Source organism: Alexandromys fortis, unplaced genomic scaffold, assembly GCF_014885135.2.
Source record: "Alexandromys fortis isolate MF-2015 unplaced genomic scaffold, M_Fortis_MF-2015_v1.1 scaffold_54, whole genome shotgun sequence".
NCBI lineage: Eukaryota > Metazoa > Chordata > Mammalia > Rodentia > Cricetidae > Alexandromys > Alexandromys fortis.
The window spans coordinates 2,784,651-2,802,461 of record NW_026067958.1 but is presented as its reverse complement, the minus strand read 5'-3'; the positions used below and the strand labels follow the sequence as shown (position 1 = coordinate 2,802,461).

Below are 17,811 nucleotides of genomic sequence, written 5' to 3'. Positions count from 1 at the left end.
CAGCCTCAGTACGAGCGCTCACCCTGGCTTAGACTCAGCCTTCCACACAGAGTTCATAGCCCTGTGCATCTGTAGGTCTTTCCATGTTTGAACAGCACCCCAAAGACAAGCATACTTAAGATAGTTCAGTGTTTCCCTAGGAAATGTTCCGGCCTGAAGCAGGTGCTCCAAAATGTACAGGATTGACTTTCTTCTCCCACAATAATCTGTTTTTCTGCCACAGAGATCTTTGCGTATAAGATCAGCGTCTTATATCCGCCCTCATCGCTTACCATGCATGGACCATGCAAGACTATTGCTGAATCCCCATTAAAAGCCTTTGGGGGAGATTCCCTTGTGTTTCTCCCCTTCCTCCTTTTTTGAGGAAAAAAGGGGCTTTGGTGTACTTTTACACCAAACCTTTTTTCCTACATAGGGCTGTATAAAGCCGTTAGAGTGAGAGCATTTAATGTAATTTTAGTATATTCCCGCTCACTCCCCTACCCCTTCCTCAGTGGATTTTTTTTTTTTTAATAATGGAGACACTGAGGATGACAGCCCCAGGAATAACTCCCAGAAGTCTGATATAGTAGTCCGTGCCTGTAACCCCAGCACTTGGATGACTGAGGCAGGATGACTGAGGGTTTAAGGGTACCCAAGGCTACATAGGGAGACACTATTTCAATCTAAAATAAATGCAGTACATTGGAAGGTTTCCAGTAGAAAGGTAATGTCTCAAATGTGACTGGTTGGGGGGAAGGGTGCTTTACGGTTTATTTCTTCTTATTTGGTGTATATCCATGTATAGCATATGCATGCATGGTCCCTGCAGGCACCAGGAGAGTGCTGGATCCCATGGAACTGGAGCTATAGACAATTGTGAGCTGCCATTTGGGTACTGGGTCCCCTGGGAGAGCAGCCAGTGCTCTAACTGCCGAGCCATCTCTCCCGCCCATTTCTGGTGCTGTTGCCGTCCATTTTAACATTGCAGCTGTCACAGATCTGTGTCAGTCATCTGTGGGGCTTCCCCAGACCGGCTTCATTTTCAGATTCCTGAGAACTCTGGTTTGCTTGTCCAAATGGCAGCGATACAAGTGAGTAGCCGTTTAAGGACACGGGCTGCTCAGCTGTGTCCTTAGCTGTAGGGTTGGGGTGTGGCTCGTGGTGAGGTGATTGTCAAGCGTGTTCGCCTGCTTTTGGAAATCGCTGTAGATGCTGAGTGGTAATTTGAAGAAGGAGATTAATGAGCGTCTCATCAATGTCCGTTTTCTTCACGACCCCCTAGGCTGGAGCTGAGATCTCAACCGTGAATCCAGAACAGTATTCAAAGCGCTTTTTGGACTTTATTGGGCACATCTTGACGTAACCTCCTGCATGGCCCCCATGGACATGAGCTCGGGACGGCTGGTGGTGGCTTCGGCGTGGGAAAGTTACAACCAAACCCGATGAAGCACCCGCCTTGCAGGAAGCAAACCTCCTTGTTTACATCTTCAAGCCGAGATGACTGAAGTGGGGGGCTACTCGCTTTAACAGCTACCTGATATTCCCCAGCACCGTTCTAGCTATTTCTGACTCTGTGTGCGCGCGCAGGTGTGTGTACACACGCTCTAGCACACATTTTAAAATAATTAATTAATATTAATTAATTAAAACCAGTCAGCTTGAATCAGAGCTTGTAACAACCAGCCCCGTCTGACTCCAGCTGTGGCTGAATGGGTAGATGAAGGGACAGCGTATGGGGAGGGAGAGAGGAATGCATGTCAGCGCAGCCGTGGCAGTACCGCAGGGTAAACTGCAGCTCCGTTTGCTGAGGTAAGATGTGAGAGTGTTCATGATGATGATGGTGATGTTGATAGCGATGATGATGATTAAAAGAAGGATCGATTTACTTCAAATGTTACACTCCTGGCCCGCACAGAGACTACTCCTGATGATGGTTGCCTACGCGCACAGCCCCAGGCAGAAGGATGCTAGCTAGCATTTCCCTGTGTACTGGCTCAGGGCTCTGTCCTAACCGCGTCACCCCTCCCCAGTGTCCCAGGCTGAGCCCTTCATCTTCCAAGAGTCCGATGCCAAGACTGTCTACAATTTCACCTACCTAAATGCTTCCAGGAAAACCACTTGCTTCTCTTTTCTCACCTGGAGACTCTCATCGTTAGACCCTGGTGTTGAGCCGCAGAAATGCATTCTGCAAAACAGATGCAGAACTGCCCTGAAAGGTGCATAGTTTGGGGCAATAGGAGCTACACCTCCCACTGCAGAAAGATGAGCAAGGGGTTAAAATCCTCCTGTAACCCAAGGCAAATCGCAATTAATGAGGTTTATGTTCAACCATTGTTTAAAGAGTGGACTTTTGTTATGTCTTATCCCCTTTAACTGAAACCCTCAGTTTTACTGTTTACATGGTTAGAAAAACAGGGATATTTTTGAATCTAAAAATTTAATATACAGCATGTGATTTTTGAAGTTTACATGTAAAGCCATTTTGCAGTGTAAGGAACATGTCGTGTTTTGAGATACGTCTTGCAGTTGTGTTTTGAGTAAGTGTTTTGTTCGGAGTACCTAGTAGACAGGCTTTCACATAAAAGCAAAAGGATTTTGTTCCTCGAGATATGTATTTATCAACCTAATGTTTATTAAACCCCAAATCTGGTTCTGTAAGTTCCTTGCCCTGAACTGTGCTGGTTGTGTTTAACCGGGTTAAAAACCTCCCAGCACCAATCATGTTCCCACCGCCTCCCCTGTGTTCCTAAAAGGCCTCAAGTTACAGAACACTTCACTTGCTTGGAGCATTATCAGCTTACATGCTGTGCTGAAGCTGTGCCTTTAAAACCCCTGTTTAATATGTGAGATGGTCTTTGTGGGCAGTTTGGAAAGGAAAAAAAATAAAAGTCCACCTTTCAATAATTACTTAGAAGTCAACAAGCCCCATGGCAGGCTGCCTTCCTTCCCAGTCACGTCAGTTCAGGCCTCTCCAGGTACAGCTGTGCCCGACATGCGCGGGCCGCCTTCACAGCGTCTGGAAGCCTGCATCAGCTCCATCGGACTCCGACGGACTGACCTGCCACGATCCTTAGCTGATGGTGTTAACTCCACTGTAACATAGGTGTGCAAATCTTTGATGCATTTAAAATAATCAGTGCCGTGTGATCCGGTTTCCGGGCACTATTAATTGCAGCGTTTGAAGCTCTACTGTAGCTTTTGATCTCAAAACTTACAAACTCAAGAGCCCAAAACTTTACAAACCGAATGTACTCATACATGATCTGAGTAACCATTTCCTCGGCGGCCAATCTGTACGCTCTTAGACGTTTACAAAAAACGCTTTGGTTTTTGTCTGTGATCATCTCTGTCATGCAGATAAACTGTTTGGACAAAAGCGAGGACGTGTATGGTGTCCCAGTGCTAACACTGCACTTAAGGCAAGAGCCAGGCTTTATGAATAAAGCACTTTGACGCCTCACACAGTTGTGCTTCTCCGTGTGGGCGACTACTCGTGAGTAGGACTGGGGGTTCCTCAGCCAAGGGACGTGACAGCTTTTAACACTCTGGGGCCTGCCCTTCAATCTGCAGTGACTAATAAGATACGGAAATGACAGAAGGACTCCTTACACAATAGATAAGTAAAATAAAACAAAAGCAAAACCGCAGGGCTGGGGGATGGCTCGCCACACACAGCACTCGCCACACAAGTACCCATGTAAGTGCTGGGAAGGCATAGCAGCCCACGCTAATCCCAGCACTCCGAAAGCAGGGGAGAGACCGCTAGACCAGCCACATGGGCAAGCTTTGAGTTCAAGTGAGAGACCTGACTCAATGGAGACCTGACTTGAGGAAGACTCCTGACGTCAAATCTCAGGTCTACACACACACACACACAGAGGCATGTACACCACACAGAGGTATACACACACCTCAGTGAACACTGTGTAAAGGTGTGCGATTATTTCCAAATAACTCATGGTAGTTTGGTATAGCATGTTTTGAACCTTGGTTGTACCATGAGGAGAGAGGGCTGTTTGCGTCTTCTGCTGTCGTGAGTGTCCAGCTGGCAAACACGCTGTTTGCTGTGGTAACAGGTGTTCTGAAACTATAATTTTCATGTGATTGATGCAGCAGGGTGTAATTTAAACATAATGCACACTTTATGTTGTTAGTGTGAGTATTGGTCCACATGGAAGATTAGGCCAACACAGAAACCCGCACCCTGCTGACCTGAGGCACGGAAGACACACAGCTTTCCGTCGCTACCTTTACCGTACCTCTGACATCACACATCAGTCATCCTTGCCCTCTTCCGCTTTGTAGTGTCCAAGGGCTACAAGGTTTTCCATAGCCTTGCCACGGGTAACATCTTTGATGTGCATGTTTTTAATCCTTTAGCATGTTTGAAACTGGACCGCCATTTTTATAGAGTACCCTTTCTTTTTTTTCCCTGAATGTGTATAACTGGTAAGGTTTGGGGCTTTGTACCCCTACTTCTAATTTTCCCAGAAATTCAGTGATTGCTATGGTCTTCTGTTTTAGCCAGTGGTAACTTGGATCTGCGTTTGTCTGAGTATGTAAGTGCTGAGTGCCTGCTGGTCATTGGAGCAGCTTAGTTCAGGTTCCTGTGTGTGTGTGTGTGTGTGTGTGTGTGTGTGTGTGTGTGTGTGCGCGCGCGCGCGCACAGGCAATGGGGATTTGACCTCAGGTCCTCATACTTGGACAGCAAGCACTCTTATCCAGTGAGCCATCTTCCCAACGTACATCTCATTTTCTTAAGTAACAATGTATTCAGTCTTAGTCACATAATGTGGAGATTGTTTTATTTCAATCATGAAGTATATTTTTCGATGAGGAAGAAGCTCTACTGAACGTGTTGAATTCCTGTGCCTGAGTCGCGTGCTGCTCTGACTTGAATCTTGACTCTCCCACAAAGGCCTGTGAGGAACACTTGGTCCCTGGCCTGTGACACTATTGGAATTGATAGAAACTAGAAGGTGGGAATTTTCTGAGAAATGCAAATGAAAGCTATATTGAAATTGCATCTCACCCCAGTCAGAATGGCTCTCATCACAAACACAAGTGACGGCAAATACTGGGGAAGATGGAATGAGCCCTTGTCTCTTGCTAGTGCAGCAGCTGTGGAAGTCAGTACGAAGGTTCCCCAAAAAACTAAAAACAGAACCACCATGGCCCAGGTTATCACTCAAGGTGTGGACTCAGAAAATGCTAAATCACAGTGCCTGAACTTCCTCCTTGTGTGTGTGTGTGTGCATATACACGTGTGTTTACATGCGTGTAAGCCCACGTGCATGTTTGTCTGTGTGCAGAGACTCAGAGTTGGCTTTCTCCATCAATCTTCATTTTATTTATTGGTTCAGTGTTTTTTACTGAACCTGGAGCCAACGGATTCTGGCTAGTCCCTCCAGCCAGCCTGCTTCAGGATCCCTGAACTCTGCCTCCTGGATGCTGAGCGTGTACAACTAACTACACACGTACATGCGCCCCAAATGTCGTTTCTCTGATTGTGTTACAGGTGAGGCCTAGGAGACAGAAGTTAGGTTGTGAAGGTGTGCCCTTAAAATAGGTGTGAACTCAACCTCTTCTGGTCCCCGTCTGCTTCCCAGCCTTCAGGGGGTGAGCAGGCTCCCTTTGTACCATGGCGCTTCTGTGACACGAGGTCCGAAGTGTCAGGGCCCAGTAGCCATGAAGCCGTTAACTAAAATCTACCTTTTCTAATTTGAAAGTGATGGTCTCTGGTGTTCCGTCACAGAAATGGGAAAGTGGCTAACACACCAACACACTTGGCTCAGCCTCTCCCCAGCCATCCGCTGGACTGGACCCCTTTGTACTTTCTGAGTTAGAATCCAAAATCAGGTGAGCACAGAAGTGTACCAGGAAGAAACATGTCCGTTACTTAACCTAGAATGATGTTCAAAGTAATTTTCTAAAAGAAAGCCCCGATGGGCGCAATGGGTACCTTTCTATCAGCCTGAATGTCCTCCAAAACTTGTTCTGTTTGTTTTGTAATTACACAGAAATTCTGCTAAGGCGCAGTTAAATCCCATCCTCTGTAATTTTCCGTCCTCAACACTATCCAGTTTAATATCATGAGAAAGGGGACAGAAGATTATAATTTCATAGTGTGGGCTGCAATAAACCTGTCATAAATCCCACACCTGTTGCTGGAAGAGGCTGCAGATGAATGACAGGAGGTGTGACTTAACGTAGCTGCATCGTGCATGAAGCTCCTTGGTGGTCTCAGCCTCGCTTTGCTAAGGTCTGACCTAAATGTCTCCATCCGCATACTCCCTTCTTTCACAAACTTTGCAAGGATCTAAGTGAGGTGTTTGAGGTCACAACAGAGGCATAACCAAGGTGAAAACTCAGCTCCATTCCCATCTCATGTATGGGCTGCCTGGGATCTCCCCCTCACCCTGATGAGTTCATGTATGGGATCTTCCCCTCAGATTTTTCTAGCATTTCCCTTCAGTCCAACTGTCTTCTTCTTGTCATTAATTTAGTTTTGTTTTCTAATCAGGGAGTCTCACTATATTTTTCTTTTGTTGTGATGAAATACTTTGACAAAGCAGCTTAGGGGGGAAGCCTCCACTCTGTCCCCAGCTCACGGGTACAGTCCGTCTTGGTGGCAGGAGCTTGAAGCAGCTGTCCCAGCACATCCGGTCTCAGGAGGCAGAGAGTGGTGAATGCAGGCAGCCAACAACCCCCTTTCTCCAGTGATGTGGGAGTGTCATATATCAATCTGTTGATTTCATTGGCTGAGCAATAAAGAAACTGCTTGGCCTCATAGGTTAAAGCATTGATGGGAGAAATAAACAGAATAGAATTCTGGGCGGAAGAGGAAGTGAGGTCAGACCCTGCTCTGCTCCTAGAGAGACGCCACGCTTCGCTCTCCCTGGCAGATGCATGCAATGAAGCTCCTCAGATCCAGGATGGACATAGGCTAGACTCTTCCCTGTAAGCGCACCTTGGGGTGCTTACAAACAATCATTAGAAATGGGCTAGTCCAGGTGCGAGAGTTAGCCTAGAAGAGGCTAGATAGAAATGGGTCAAGCAGTTAAATGAATACAGTTGGTGTGTTGTTATTTCGGGCATAAGCTAGCCAAGCGGCCGGGGTGTTGGGGACGCAGCCCCGCCGCCACCTTCTATTTCAACACTCCACCTCCACAATCCAAGATCCCAGCCAGGGGACAGTGGCACACACAGTAGGCAGATCTTCAACCAAGATACTGTCCCCTGCTTCATCTCCAGACGACTCTGGACCCTGTCAAGCTGACAACACTAAACGTCTCTCTGAAGGATATAAAAGTGTTCCTGTCTACTGAGCGGCCATCTCTGGAAGCAGGACTTAATATATCAAAGGTGATTGGCGTTGGAAACTACTACTGTTTTAAATGGCTACCTGATTCCCACTGAGCGTGTGTGTGTGTGTGTGTGTGTTGTGTGTGTATGAGCTCATGTGTGTGGGTTCACATGCATGCATGGGGGCAGAGGTCAACCTTGGCTGTCATTCCACAGGAGCAGAGTTAATCTTCATTTTTGAGGCAGGGTCTGCTAACAGGACCCCAGGCTCACCGCTTAGGCTGCACTGCCTAGGTCAGAAATCCCCAGAACCTTCTCCCCAGTACTGACTGTGAGCCTACCGACCACTCCTGGCAAAAACTTTACCAAGCGAGCCATCTACCCTGACCACTCGTCACCATTTAAAGACTTTCCAACCTGCATCTTTTCCCTCCCTTTTTTCTCTACTTTCTCCTAACCTATAAACAAGGCAGCTTTTTGTTGACTATAACAGAAGCCAGCAAAACCCTGGCAGAGAGCCACACCAACCTGCTGCTGCTGCTGCCTTTTTGCCTTTTTTTTTAAATCATAAACAAAGTTTTATCAAAACACAGTCCTGCCCATTCATGCAGTGATTCCTATGGTTTCTCTCAGACTGCAACATCAAAGTTCGTTGTGGAGCAGAGACCTCACAGCCCACAGAGCCTAAACCGAAGCCTTCTACCCTTTACAGAAGTCTGCACAGCTCCAAAGCAGAACTGGCTCCAAGTCTTCCAGCGTCAACCCCTTCGGAACAAGGGACATCCACTCGCTCTCCTTCAGTGACTTCTCACCCAGATAAGACATAAACAAAGTTTGAAAATAACTCCAAAACTTGCCAGCAAAATTCAATATTAAAATCTGTTATGTTTTCGGATTGAATAAAGTATGCTTGTTACTACCCTGTCGGTAATACGCCCATAGTGGTTATCTCTGGAGAACGGCTGTTCTGAGATCCACTGGTTTTCACACTGGGACGATAAAGGGGAACTATTCTTTGTTTTAAAGACATCGAAGGAAATGAACTCCGGATGTTTGGAAAGTCTACAGGTGATCGCCTTGTCCCATCGCTTCCTGTAGTCCCTTTCTCTTGGACTTGACGAACTCTTATTCGCTTCAGCCCATTCACAGTAGATAATAATAAAACTCCACACCGAACCATTATCACATGTGTCTGTGTCAAATCCCAAGATTCCACACATTTCCCTGCATTGCCACAGCCGTCCCTGGAGACCTGCATGGTCCACAGAGAACGTGGACTTTCTGTCTGGAGGTGAGGTTTCTCATGCGTGCACTGAAGCTGATACACCTCCATGTTTTTCACTGAAAGTGTGGAGTCTTGGTGCCACCGTCATCTGAAATCACCACAATTAGTAATGGAGTTTCCTATCCCAAAACCTACTTAGCAAGGATCTTAACTATAAATTATTCAGTTCGTTTGCTTTCTTGTGGACGGCTCCAGATACTGCGTGGGTCCTTCTATAGCAAGAGCATGAAGTACCCGTGGATGGTATAGTAAAGTCCCGTGAGCTCTTCCCGGGGTCCCCATGTGCCACCGTCAGTGCCGCTGCCACCATCCTGTCTCTAGTGACCTAGGAAAGTCCACTGGCTTCCGTTTGTATCCACACCAACATGTAATGGCCTTTGTCGTTAGCAACACAGAGCCGCAATACCCTTGTGCTTTGTTGAGGAAAGTGGACATCTACGTCTGAGAGATGGGAGAGGCCCTGAGAGGAGTCACCGGTACAGAGATATGATTCTCGGGACAGGAGGATTGAAAATACAGTTGGGTCCCAGGGGTACAGCTCGCTAGGGTAAAGCCCTTGCTGCGAATGCCTAATGGCCTGAGTTGGACTTCTGGAATCCACATAGAAAGACAGTTACAGTGGTGTTTGTCTGAGTCCTCGCACTCCTATGGGGAGATGGGAAGAACAGAATTGCATGAAAACCCACAGGCCAGCTAACCCAGAGCACACAGCTCAAAGGCAGAAACAATAAGGGAAACCCTGCCTCAAAACTTGGAACCAACTCCCAGAAGTTGTCTTCTGACCATTGTACACATTTGGCAAGATGCACCCAACACTCGACACACGTAATTAATTAATCAATTAAAAATAAATAAAACAAGAACACAGCCAGATCTTAGCCAATAGTCTAGACTCGCTCTGTGAAGAGTTGAAAATGTGGGCCCCCACATGGGCCTGTATCACTCGGGGCCATGTCCAGGGCCAGCCTGCCAATGGGCCATGAGGGCTGCACTGCGGGTGGTAGGTTCAAGAAGTAAGTCTCCAGGGCTTGCCTATGCAAGACTGTTTATACATCAAAAGCAAGCAGATTCTCTGCAAATCCACGTTCCTACGGGAGGAATGGAAACAGGAAGGACACTTGTCATAGCCCACATTGGCAGAGCTCTGGACGTCAACCAGAAGCTTGCAGCAATCGAAAAGATCTGTACAAGGACAACTGACACCTAGAAAACACACAGAACTTTCTGTGTTTCAATTTACTTCCCCCTCATTCGCCTCCATACAGCTCCACACTACAGCTGCTCCACACTACAGCTGCTCCACACTACAGCTGCTCCACACTACAGCTACTCCACACTACAGCTGCTCCACACTACAGCTGCTCCACACGACAGCTGCTCCACACAACACTGCTCCACACGACAGCTGCTCCACACGACAGCTGCCCCACACGACAGCTGCTCCACACACCGCTGCTGCTCCACACTACAGCTGCATCACACACCTCTGCTGCTCCACACGACAGCTGCTCCACACTACAGCTGCTCCACACACCGCTGCTGCTCCACACTACAGCTGCTCCACACACCTCTGCTGCTCCACACTACAGCTGCTCCACACACCGCTGCTGCTCCACACTACAGCTGCTCCACAAGACCATGCTCTACAAGACCTCTGAATAAAACATTCTTGCAGCACCTATAACTGAAAACTGGTACCTACTGGAGAGGACAAAAGAAATTTGCAGCTGTCCTAAGGCCAGCCCCAGAGAAAAGTCCATTGTTTGACCTGCCCAGCAGCTACAGAAGTCACCCGTTTTTCTGTGAGTTCTTCAAAAAGCCGAAAAGGTTCTCTCCCTGGAGCCTTGGCTGCAAACCGTCCGTGATGACCAGTGACTACCGAGCACCTAAAGTGGTGAGCTCAGTTTGTCAAACAAAGGAATTTAAAATATATAAAAGGAGGCTGGGCTTAGCTGGCACACACCTGTAATTGCAGCACTGGGGAGGCAGAGGCAAAAGGGTCACCGGAAGTTCAAGGCCAAAACAAAACACACAAGCAAACAGAACTAAAGGAAGTCACTGGAGAGGTGTCTCAGTGGTCACAACATGCCGCATGCCTGTGCGACCAGAATCTGGATCCCCGGCACGCATATAAAAGCTGAGGGGGTGGGGTCCTCTGCACACGATGTGGGAGGCAGACACAGGCGATCCCAGAGGCAGGCTGGCCAGCGCTGAGAACTCTGGATTCAGCAAGAGATCCTGGTTCAGCAAATGAAGTAGAGAGCCATTGATAAGGACACTCAAGGTCAACTGCTGTCCCCCTACACACACACACAAGGCCACACATGCCAGCAGGCATATACACATGTGTATGATACATGCACAAACCCTCATACATAAACAATGGGGAATCAGTGGGGGGGGGGGATGTCCATTGAGGGCTATGGACAGTTCCACCCTCATCTGAAGCGCTAGAAAGCCACTTACTGTTCACGTGCAGGTCTGTTCTCACACTCAGCGAGGTCTGGAGACGGCTTCAATCTCTCACTTCTGGACTTGAGGATCTGCATTCTGGCCAGGAGGATTGTGAGTCCGAGCCAGTCTACACAGTGAGACCCTGTCTTAGGAATAAAACCAGGTGTTCTTAGAAACAGTGAAAGTTCCGTTTCTCAGAGCCTGCTCTGGAGTGGGGAAAGAGACTCATGGCCGACAACTCAAGGGACATGCAGAGGACACAGAGGGCATGAGGTTGTCCACCCCAGGTCCAAGTTCAAGTTCAATTCTCCTTTTCACACATAAGCAACCGCAGGTGTGTGAAGAAGCACAAGGGGCAGCAAGTCGGCTTTCAAGTCTCCGCATTTATAGAGGATGTGGTAGTTTCATCGAGAGTTAAAATCCCACCTTCTCAGCACCCCGGGCAGATTTCATAAATCTGGCAACACCCAGGCTCTGGCTGGTTGGGCAGTCTCAGAGCCGCTCTGAATCACAGGAGGCAGAAGTGGGACCAGATGTCAAACTACCTCCTCATTAGTCTTGGATTCAATGGCCCTTCAGCGCTTAACCCGTGAAAACAGGATGGCAAAGCCACCCGCCCCACCCCCGCCGTCCTCTCCTTCCTCATTTCTATTTCTCACTTATTTTTATTTATTTGTTATTCTCCAACCATAATTCTCACAGGGACAAGAATAAGCCAGACGTGTGAATCAGATGTCAGCAGCAGCTCCATGTCTGCAGGCAGCAGCCATAACAATCAGCAGAAGGACGGGGCTGTGTGGGAGGCTCTATCCAGACTGTCAGTCAGGTGTCCCAGACACTTGTAAAACCAGAACTAGCACAGTACACGCTTCCAAGACACGAGACCTCTAGATAAATAAAAAAGGCAGACCGCGGGACTTGATTTGCAGAATATACATCATAACCTCATTTAGCAAACTTTTATTGGGTTTCTATTATGTGTTAAGCCTTGTGTGAGCCAGTGACAACATGAAAGTCAGCATGCCAAAGAAGCTTCCAGGCCAGCATGCCTGCTTACTCCAGTGGTGTGCCGTAAGGCTGGGGCTCCTGTTCTCGTCTGTTTGCACGCTTTACCTTCCAAGTGGAAAGCCTCGGGGCTCTTGTGCTTTTATCCACCATAAGAGGACATACTTGGATTCTTTTAAAGCTGAGCTCAAATCCCAGCTCTGTGCCTGTGGGTGGTCTTAGAGCAGGACTTTCACATTCTAGAAAGGGACCAGTATGTAGCTTGCAGGGTTTTGTTGGGGATGAAAAAACAATAGATTGTTGAGTGCCAAGCATTAGCACGTGGTAGGTGCTCACGTCCCCCAAACTGTCCAGGACTGTGGGTTTGCACCAGAACTCGTTACTAACGATTAGAGGATTCAGTGACTCCACCTTCACAGCGTCATCTGACTTGGAGGATTCGTGGGGTTCTGTAGCTGCTCTCACAGACCCACCAATATTCTTAGTTTGCGTTCCTTCTTATAAACTATAGCATCAGAAAATTGTTCTCCCCTCTCGTCCATTCTTTCTGCCTTATATGTTCTTTCTTTACTTTGTGAAAACAAAGTCTCATCATGTTGCTGAGACTAGAATGGAGCTATGCAACCCAGGCCCACCATGAACTCAGTGCTAGCGTTATAGACATGCACACTGCGTTGACTATCCTCACAGGGTGTCTCTGAGTAAGATTCGTTGTATCTGCCATAAAATATCGGTTCAGAGTCAATATCTGGGGGCTTCCAAATTGCTGACAGGTGGGACACAAGAGGAGCCAAGGTGAGTCCCCAAGCAGAAGTGGTTTGTGCTCCAGAAGAAGAGAGGCTCTTTTCAGACATAAATAGGCTCTGACATTTTACAACTGGTGAGACAGAGGAAGAGGAGCTCTGGAGGAAGGTGGGGCAGCAAGGACAGATGTTGGAGCCACATCTGTCTTCCAATTGGATGTTTCCCAAAGACGGACGACATAGAAACTTCCAACTGCCGTGACAGACTGCCAGCCTCGGGTATGCAGTTATTCATCACCGAGAGTCTTTCCTGAGGAGTTCATACCACCACCTTACATACCTTTCTCTTATCTCCAAGTTCCTCATCTGTCTGACATCTTCCTGCAGTCCCTTCATCATTAGTGGTCTCAGGAGTGGCTTTTCTGTGAAGTTAGGATGCCTGCAGACTCTGCTGGAGTCTTCCTCAGTGGCTCTACAAAACAAATGATTAAAACAAGCTGCATTTGATAGGAATCCAGGAAAGCTCATGACTACCGTGCCCTGTCCTGGGGAGATTCAGGGCTGAGGGGGAATTCTTGGATGAATTTCCAGCTTCCTGGATGCTGTGACTAAGTCATCTTTAGATGTATCACCAAGAGATAAATAAAGAAAGTATTTTTAAAGAGAGAAGAAGAAACAGCATATGAGGGGGGAAAGTGTCAGTCTGGTTGGATTAGGAGTAGAGTCAAAGTCACAAAGAGAAAATTCTGTGTCAGAATTTCCAAAACTTAGGGGTTTTGCTTATGGCTTAAATCAGCCAATCCTTCTCACCTGCCAAGGGTTCTGGTCACAGAACCCAGTGTACACACTGTGGAGAATTCCACTTAACAAAACAAAGATCAAGCCAATCAACCAAGGTCAACTGTCTGGCCCCACTGAAAGATTCTCTTCATCAAAATTTAAGTGCAAATTAGATAAGAGAAAGTTTCATAACCTAAAACTAAGAGTTCAGATACAAATTAAAGCAACTCGGACACCAAGAAGGGGAAGTTATCCGGAAACAAGTCTCTGGAGTCTTCTCCTGACCTGTGCAGTGAGGAATGCCTGTTCGCTGCCATGTCCTAAAAGGCTCTGTGGCTCACCAAAGAGTCACACAAATCATGCTGGCTTGCTTTGTGTGGTGTTTATGCCGTTAAGGCCTTTGAAGGTTTTTTTTTTTTTAAATTAAGTGGGTCTTTAAGACATATTCATCAACTTAACCAGAAGTTCCCACATAGAAATCATTTGGGAAGGAGACTTCCTACAAGAAAAAAACAGCAATGCCTTTTTTTTTTTTTCTGTGATGGCAAAACCTCTTCCTCATTCTGTCCACACAGCCTTCCAAACCAGGCACATTCCTCCATGCCTGCCTAGGTGCTCCTTAAAGGCACTTGTAATTTCTCTGTCATCCAACACCTGCTTTTAACCCACGTGTCATTTTTGTAGCTGACATTTCTGCACGCACGTGCTTGTGTGTGTGTTTGTGTGTGTGTGTGTTGTACACACTTCTTAGTGTGTATGAGTACACTTGCTACTGCAAGTGGTACCTGTCTGGTGGAGGCTAAAGGTTAACATCCGGTGTCTTTTTTCAATCATGCTCCACTGTTAGTTTCTGAGACAGTCTCTTACTGAGGCTGAAGCTGTGTGGCCTGTGAGCTCCAGGGATCCCTGTCACCATTGCTGTAGCACTGGGTTACAGGCACAGGCCACTGTATGTAAGCCAGCCCTTTCTGTGGATGCTGGGTATCCAAACTTGGGTCTTCGTGTTCAGCCGGTAGTCATCAGGCTGACCAAGTCATCTTCCCAACCTCTGCCCCCATCCATTCCTAAACACCTGACCGAGTCTCTTAAGTGTACTAATTTACTATTAAGTGCTTCGGACTGAGGTAGTTGCTCAGTGCGCAGATTCCTATGAAAAATATTGGAGGCTTCAATGAAGCAACATGGTCGTTTATAGTTTATGGAAGTATCTAGAATGTTTTTACAATGATTTCACGCTCAGAACTGAAGGCTGACACCACCTCACTTGACTCTTGACTGCCTGGTGGGTTTCTCCTGTTCACCTCCTAGTCTATGATCCTCTTCTGAAAAGCTCTGCTCGGCCATCTCCCAGCACCATCACATGCCCTTTCAAAAATGTACTTAGCAGAAGAATCTCACTTTCCTTTCCTAATTCCTCAAATTAGGAGGGGGAACTCACAATGCATGAAATCTGCAATAATAGGATTACTTCTTAAGCAATTAAACATTTTCCCACTTTAACCCTGGGATGGGAATCCCAGCCAAATGCTGCTTACAAACAGAATGGTATTTTTTAATAAAATGATGTCTTAACTTCTTTGGGCAGGTTTGGTTTCAGTGAGTTTAAAAATGGCTATTTGCAAATACTAAAGCAGCTTTCAAGAAGAAGCAGCTGCAAACCTTGTCTTCAGGTTTATTTTGATTAAGTTTTTTTAATAAATAATTAATTTGGTTTTGGCCTTTTAAAATTTTGCATTTATTTGGTGTGCGTGCACAGGAGTGGCAGGATGTGTGAGGTCAGACCACGCCACAATTTTCAGGAGATGGTTATCTCCTCCCACCTTAAGGCAGGGCCTCGTGTTGCTTCTGCGCTGTGTGTAGCCATGCTAAATGGCCCTCAGCATCAGGGAGATCCTCCTGTCCCCACCTTGCCTCCCACTCTAGGAATACTGGGCTTCTGCGTTGCTCTGCCACGCTTACTTCATGTAAGTTCCAGGGCTCGAACCCTGGTCCTCGGGCTCGCTAAGCTAGCACTTCACTCACTGAGCCTTGTTCAGGCTTTCGCAGCAGTGGCTAACGCAGTCACTCAGACTGACCTCAGATCTGCGGTGCTCCTCCGGCCCAGCCTCACAACCGTTGGCCTAACAGGCACGAACCTCCATGCATGGAGTTCTTCGCTTTCTTCTCTTTCTCCCTTCCTTTCCTTTTAGTTGGAAATCTCTAGGGTGTTGTCCTAGCTGCAGGAGCGAGAACTCTCTCCCATTTCTCCCGTTAAAGGGTATGTCCACTTTTAATTGTCTTAGTCCTGACGGTTCCAGCCTCCCTGAAAACCGTTCCTCCACACTGCTCTCCACTCCTCGCCAGTGATTTCAGGTGACACGTCAGTGTGTGCTAGCTTTCCTTAACCCTTAGACTCTTCCTTTCCCTACTGACTGCTCAAGTTGTATTTCCGGGCATTTTGGAAACACAAAGCTGTATTACCAGTCAAATAAGTAACCGTGATGAGTACGGAAAGAGGAATTAATCACAGGGAAACTCACTGCCCTTGACCTCCTGGTGGTGGCTTGCAGTACCCACACGCGCGTGAACATTTTGTCGGTATTCATTTTCTCATGAGCAAGGATGGCCTTGACGGTGAACAGTAACTAGTAACTGTGTTCAATGCTGATTTTTATCAACATGCATGTCTCGGGCCTCTAGCTTAAACTAATCTGTGCCCTGCGTGGTACTCCCATATCCTATGTTGTTCCTTTAACAAGCTCTGACTTTCATGTGAAACTTTTTTTTATTTTTGTTTAAGACAGGTTTTCTCTGTGTAGCCCTGACTGTACCCCCAAAACTCACGGTAGACCAGACTAGCCTTGAACTCAGAGACCTACCTGCCTCTATTTGCCTCTTCCACTGGGATTAAAGGCATGCACCATCAGACCCAGCTCTATGCAAAACTCTTAATAAAAAAAAAAAGTTCATCATAGCTCTCTTGAACAGGTGAATTCCCTGATTTAGAGCAAATGGGCAGACAAAAGTAAAGGGTTTCCTGGCACCCCATAAAAATCCTACACCTCCCAGGGACAGGTTCCAATGCCTCCTTCCCTGTTTCTACTTGCTAGGAGACCAGCAGCCCTCCCTTCTAGGCCGGCAAGTCTTATTAACCCAGGAATTGACGTTGCTATTTCAATCTAATCATAAAGGTCACATTCTGTAATGGGAAAAGGACACATTTGCATAGATCCTCTAAGTCTATTGTCCTATGAACGGGGCCAGGAACTAAACAAAAGCGTTTGTGAGCAGAATGATCTTGTGGGACTTCTGAATCTTGATCTTTCTTGCCTATCTTATCTCTCCTGACCGCACAGCCCAAGTCACAGGACTTCACTGCTCTGTCAGCTCGGGACGGGTTGGTCTAATTCCAAATGCCATGGGAAGAGTGTGTACGGGGAGCGAGGTAAGGAGGCAAAGACACCGTTTACTATAAATAATTGCTTGCATCCCTATCCCCGTAATTCCTATTTTTAAAAGGTGGAAGGGAAGCAGAATGGCTTGGGTTGGCATAACTGTGTAAAAAGGAGCAAGCGTCCATACCGATCATTCCGAATTGCAAGGTTGGGTTTTGGGCTCCGACTCTTAGCAGCGTGTCCCTGCTGGCAGAAAGCAGCTCCTACCGGATTCGAAGATACACACCACAAACGTGTCTCTTTCCAGCTGTAGCTGCCGTGAATGGAAGTGTTGTCAGCCATCCGAGAAGCCTGGGAACCCCGAGAAGCCTGGGAACAGGGGAAGCCGAAAGCACCCGTCTCCGCTCAAGCTGTCCTCACTCAGCTGCTCTCCCCACACCTATTCCCCACCAGTCTCTGGGACAGGGCTGGATGGGCTCCCAGCGCTGGAAACTGTTCCCCGTGATGGCTCTTTTATGGTCTTGGCAAGCACGTACAATACCAGCAGAGAGCGAAATCCTGCCTGCAAGGGAAAATAAAACCCCAATGTAACTGCACTGGCCCTGAGTGGTGTTTTACATGTTAAGATTACTCAGGATGTTTATGTTAAAAAGCGAACCTTGCAAAGGAGGCTGGAAGGAAAAGGCCCATCAAGCAGCCGAAATGCACACGGCTCCTTCTTTACTGCCCAGCGGCAGCGGGTTTGAACAGCTTAAATACCTGATACAAACTGGCATTTCCCAGTATTCGAAGGTCTTTCAAACCTGTGTCGTCTCCCTCTAATTCTGTTTTACTTTCCCTATCGATGCCTGCGTCCAGTAGTCCACCCCCCCCTCGCCCTCTC

General features: G+C 47.3%; 1 protein-coding gene and 1 long non-coding RNA gene across 3 annotated transcripts in view; both read left to right on the top strand.

Annotated features, from left to right (window-relative positions):
- The window catches only part of Pip4k2a (phosphatidylinositol-5-phosphate 4-kinase type 2 alpha), a 155,118-nt gene extending 151,676 nt beyond the window's left edge, over positions 1-3,442 (top strand). For both annotated transcript variants that reach the window (XM_050152693.1, XM_050152694.1), the window contains one exon: positions 1,265-3,442. In XM_050152693.1, the coding sequence (XP_050008650.1) occupies positions 1,265-1,345 (81 nt within the window). In that variant the 3' untranslated portion in view covers positions 1,346-3,442. The remainder of the gene's footprint in view (positions 1-1,264) is intronic.
- Positions 3,443-16,851: 13,409 nt separating this feature from the next.
- LOC126507823 (uncharacterized) lies at positions 16,852-17,524 on the top strand. Its single transcript, XR_007593650.1, has 2 exons — positions 16,852-16,978; positions 17,236-17,524. It is a non-coding gene; the product is annotated as an uncharacterized lncRNA (long non-coding RNA).
- Positions 17,525-17,811: the final 287 nt, after the last annotated feature.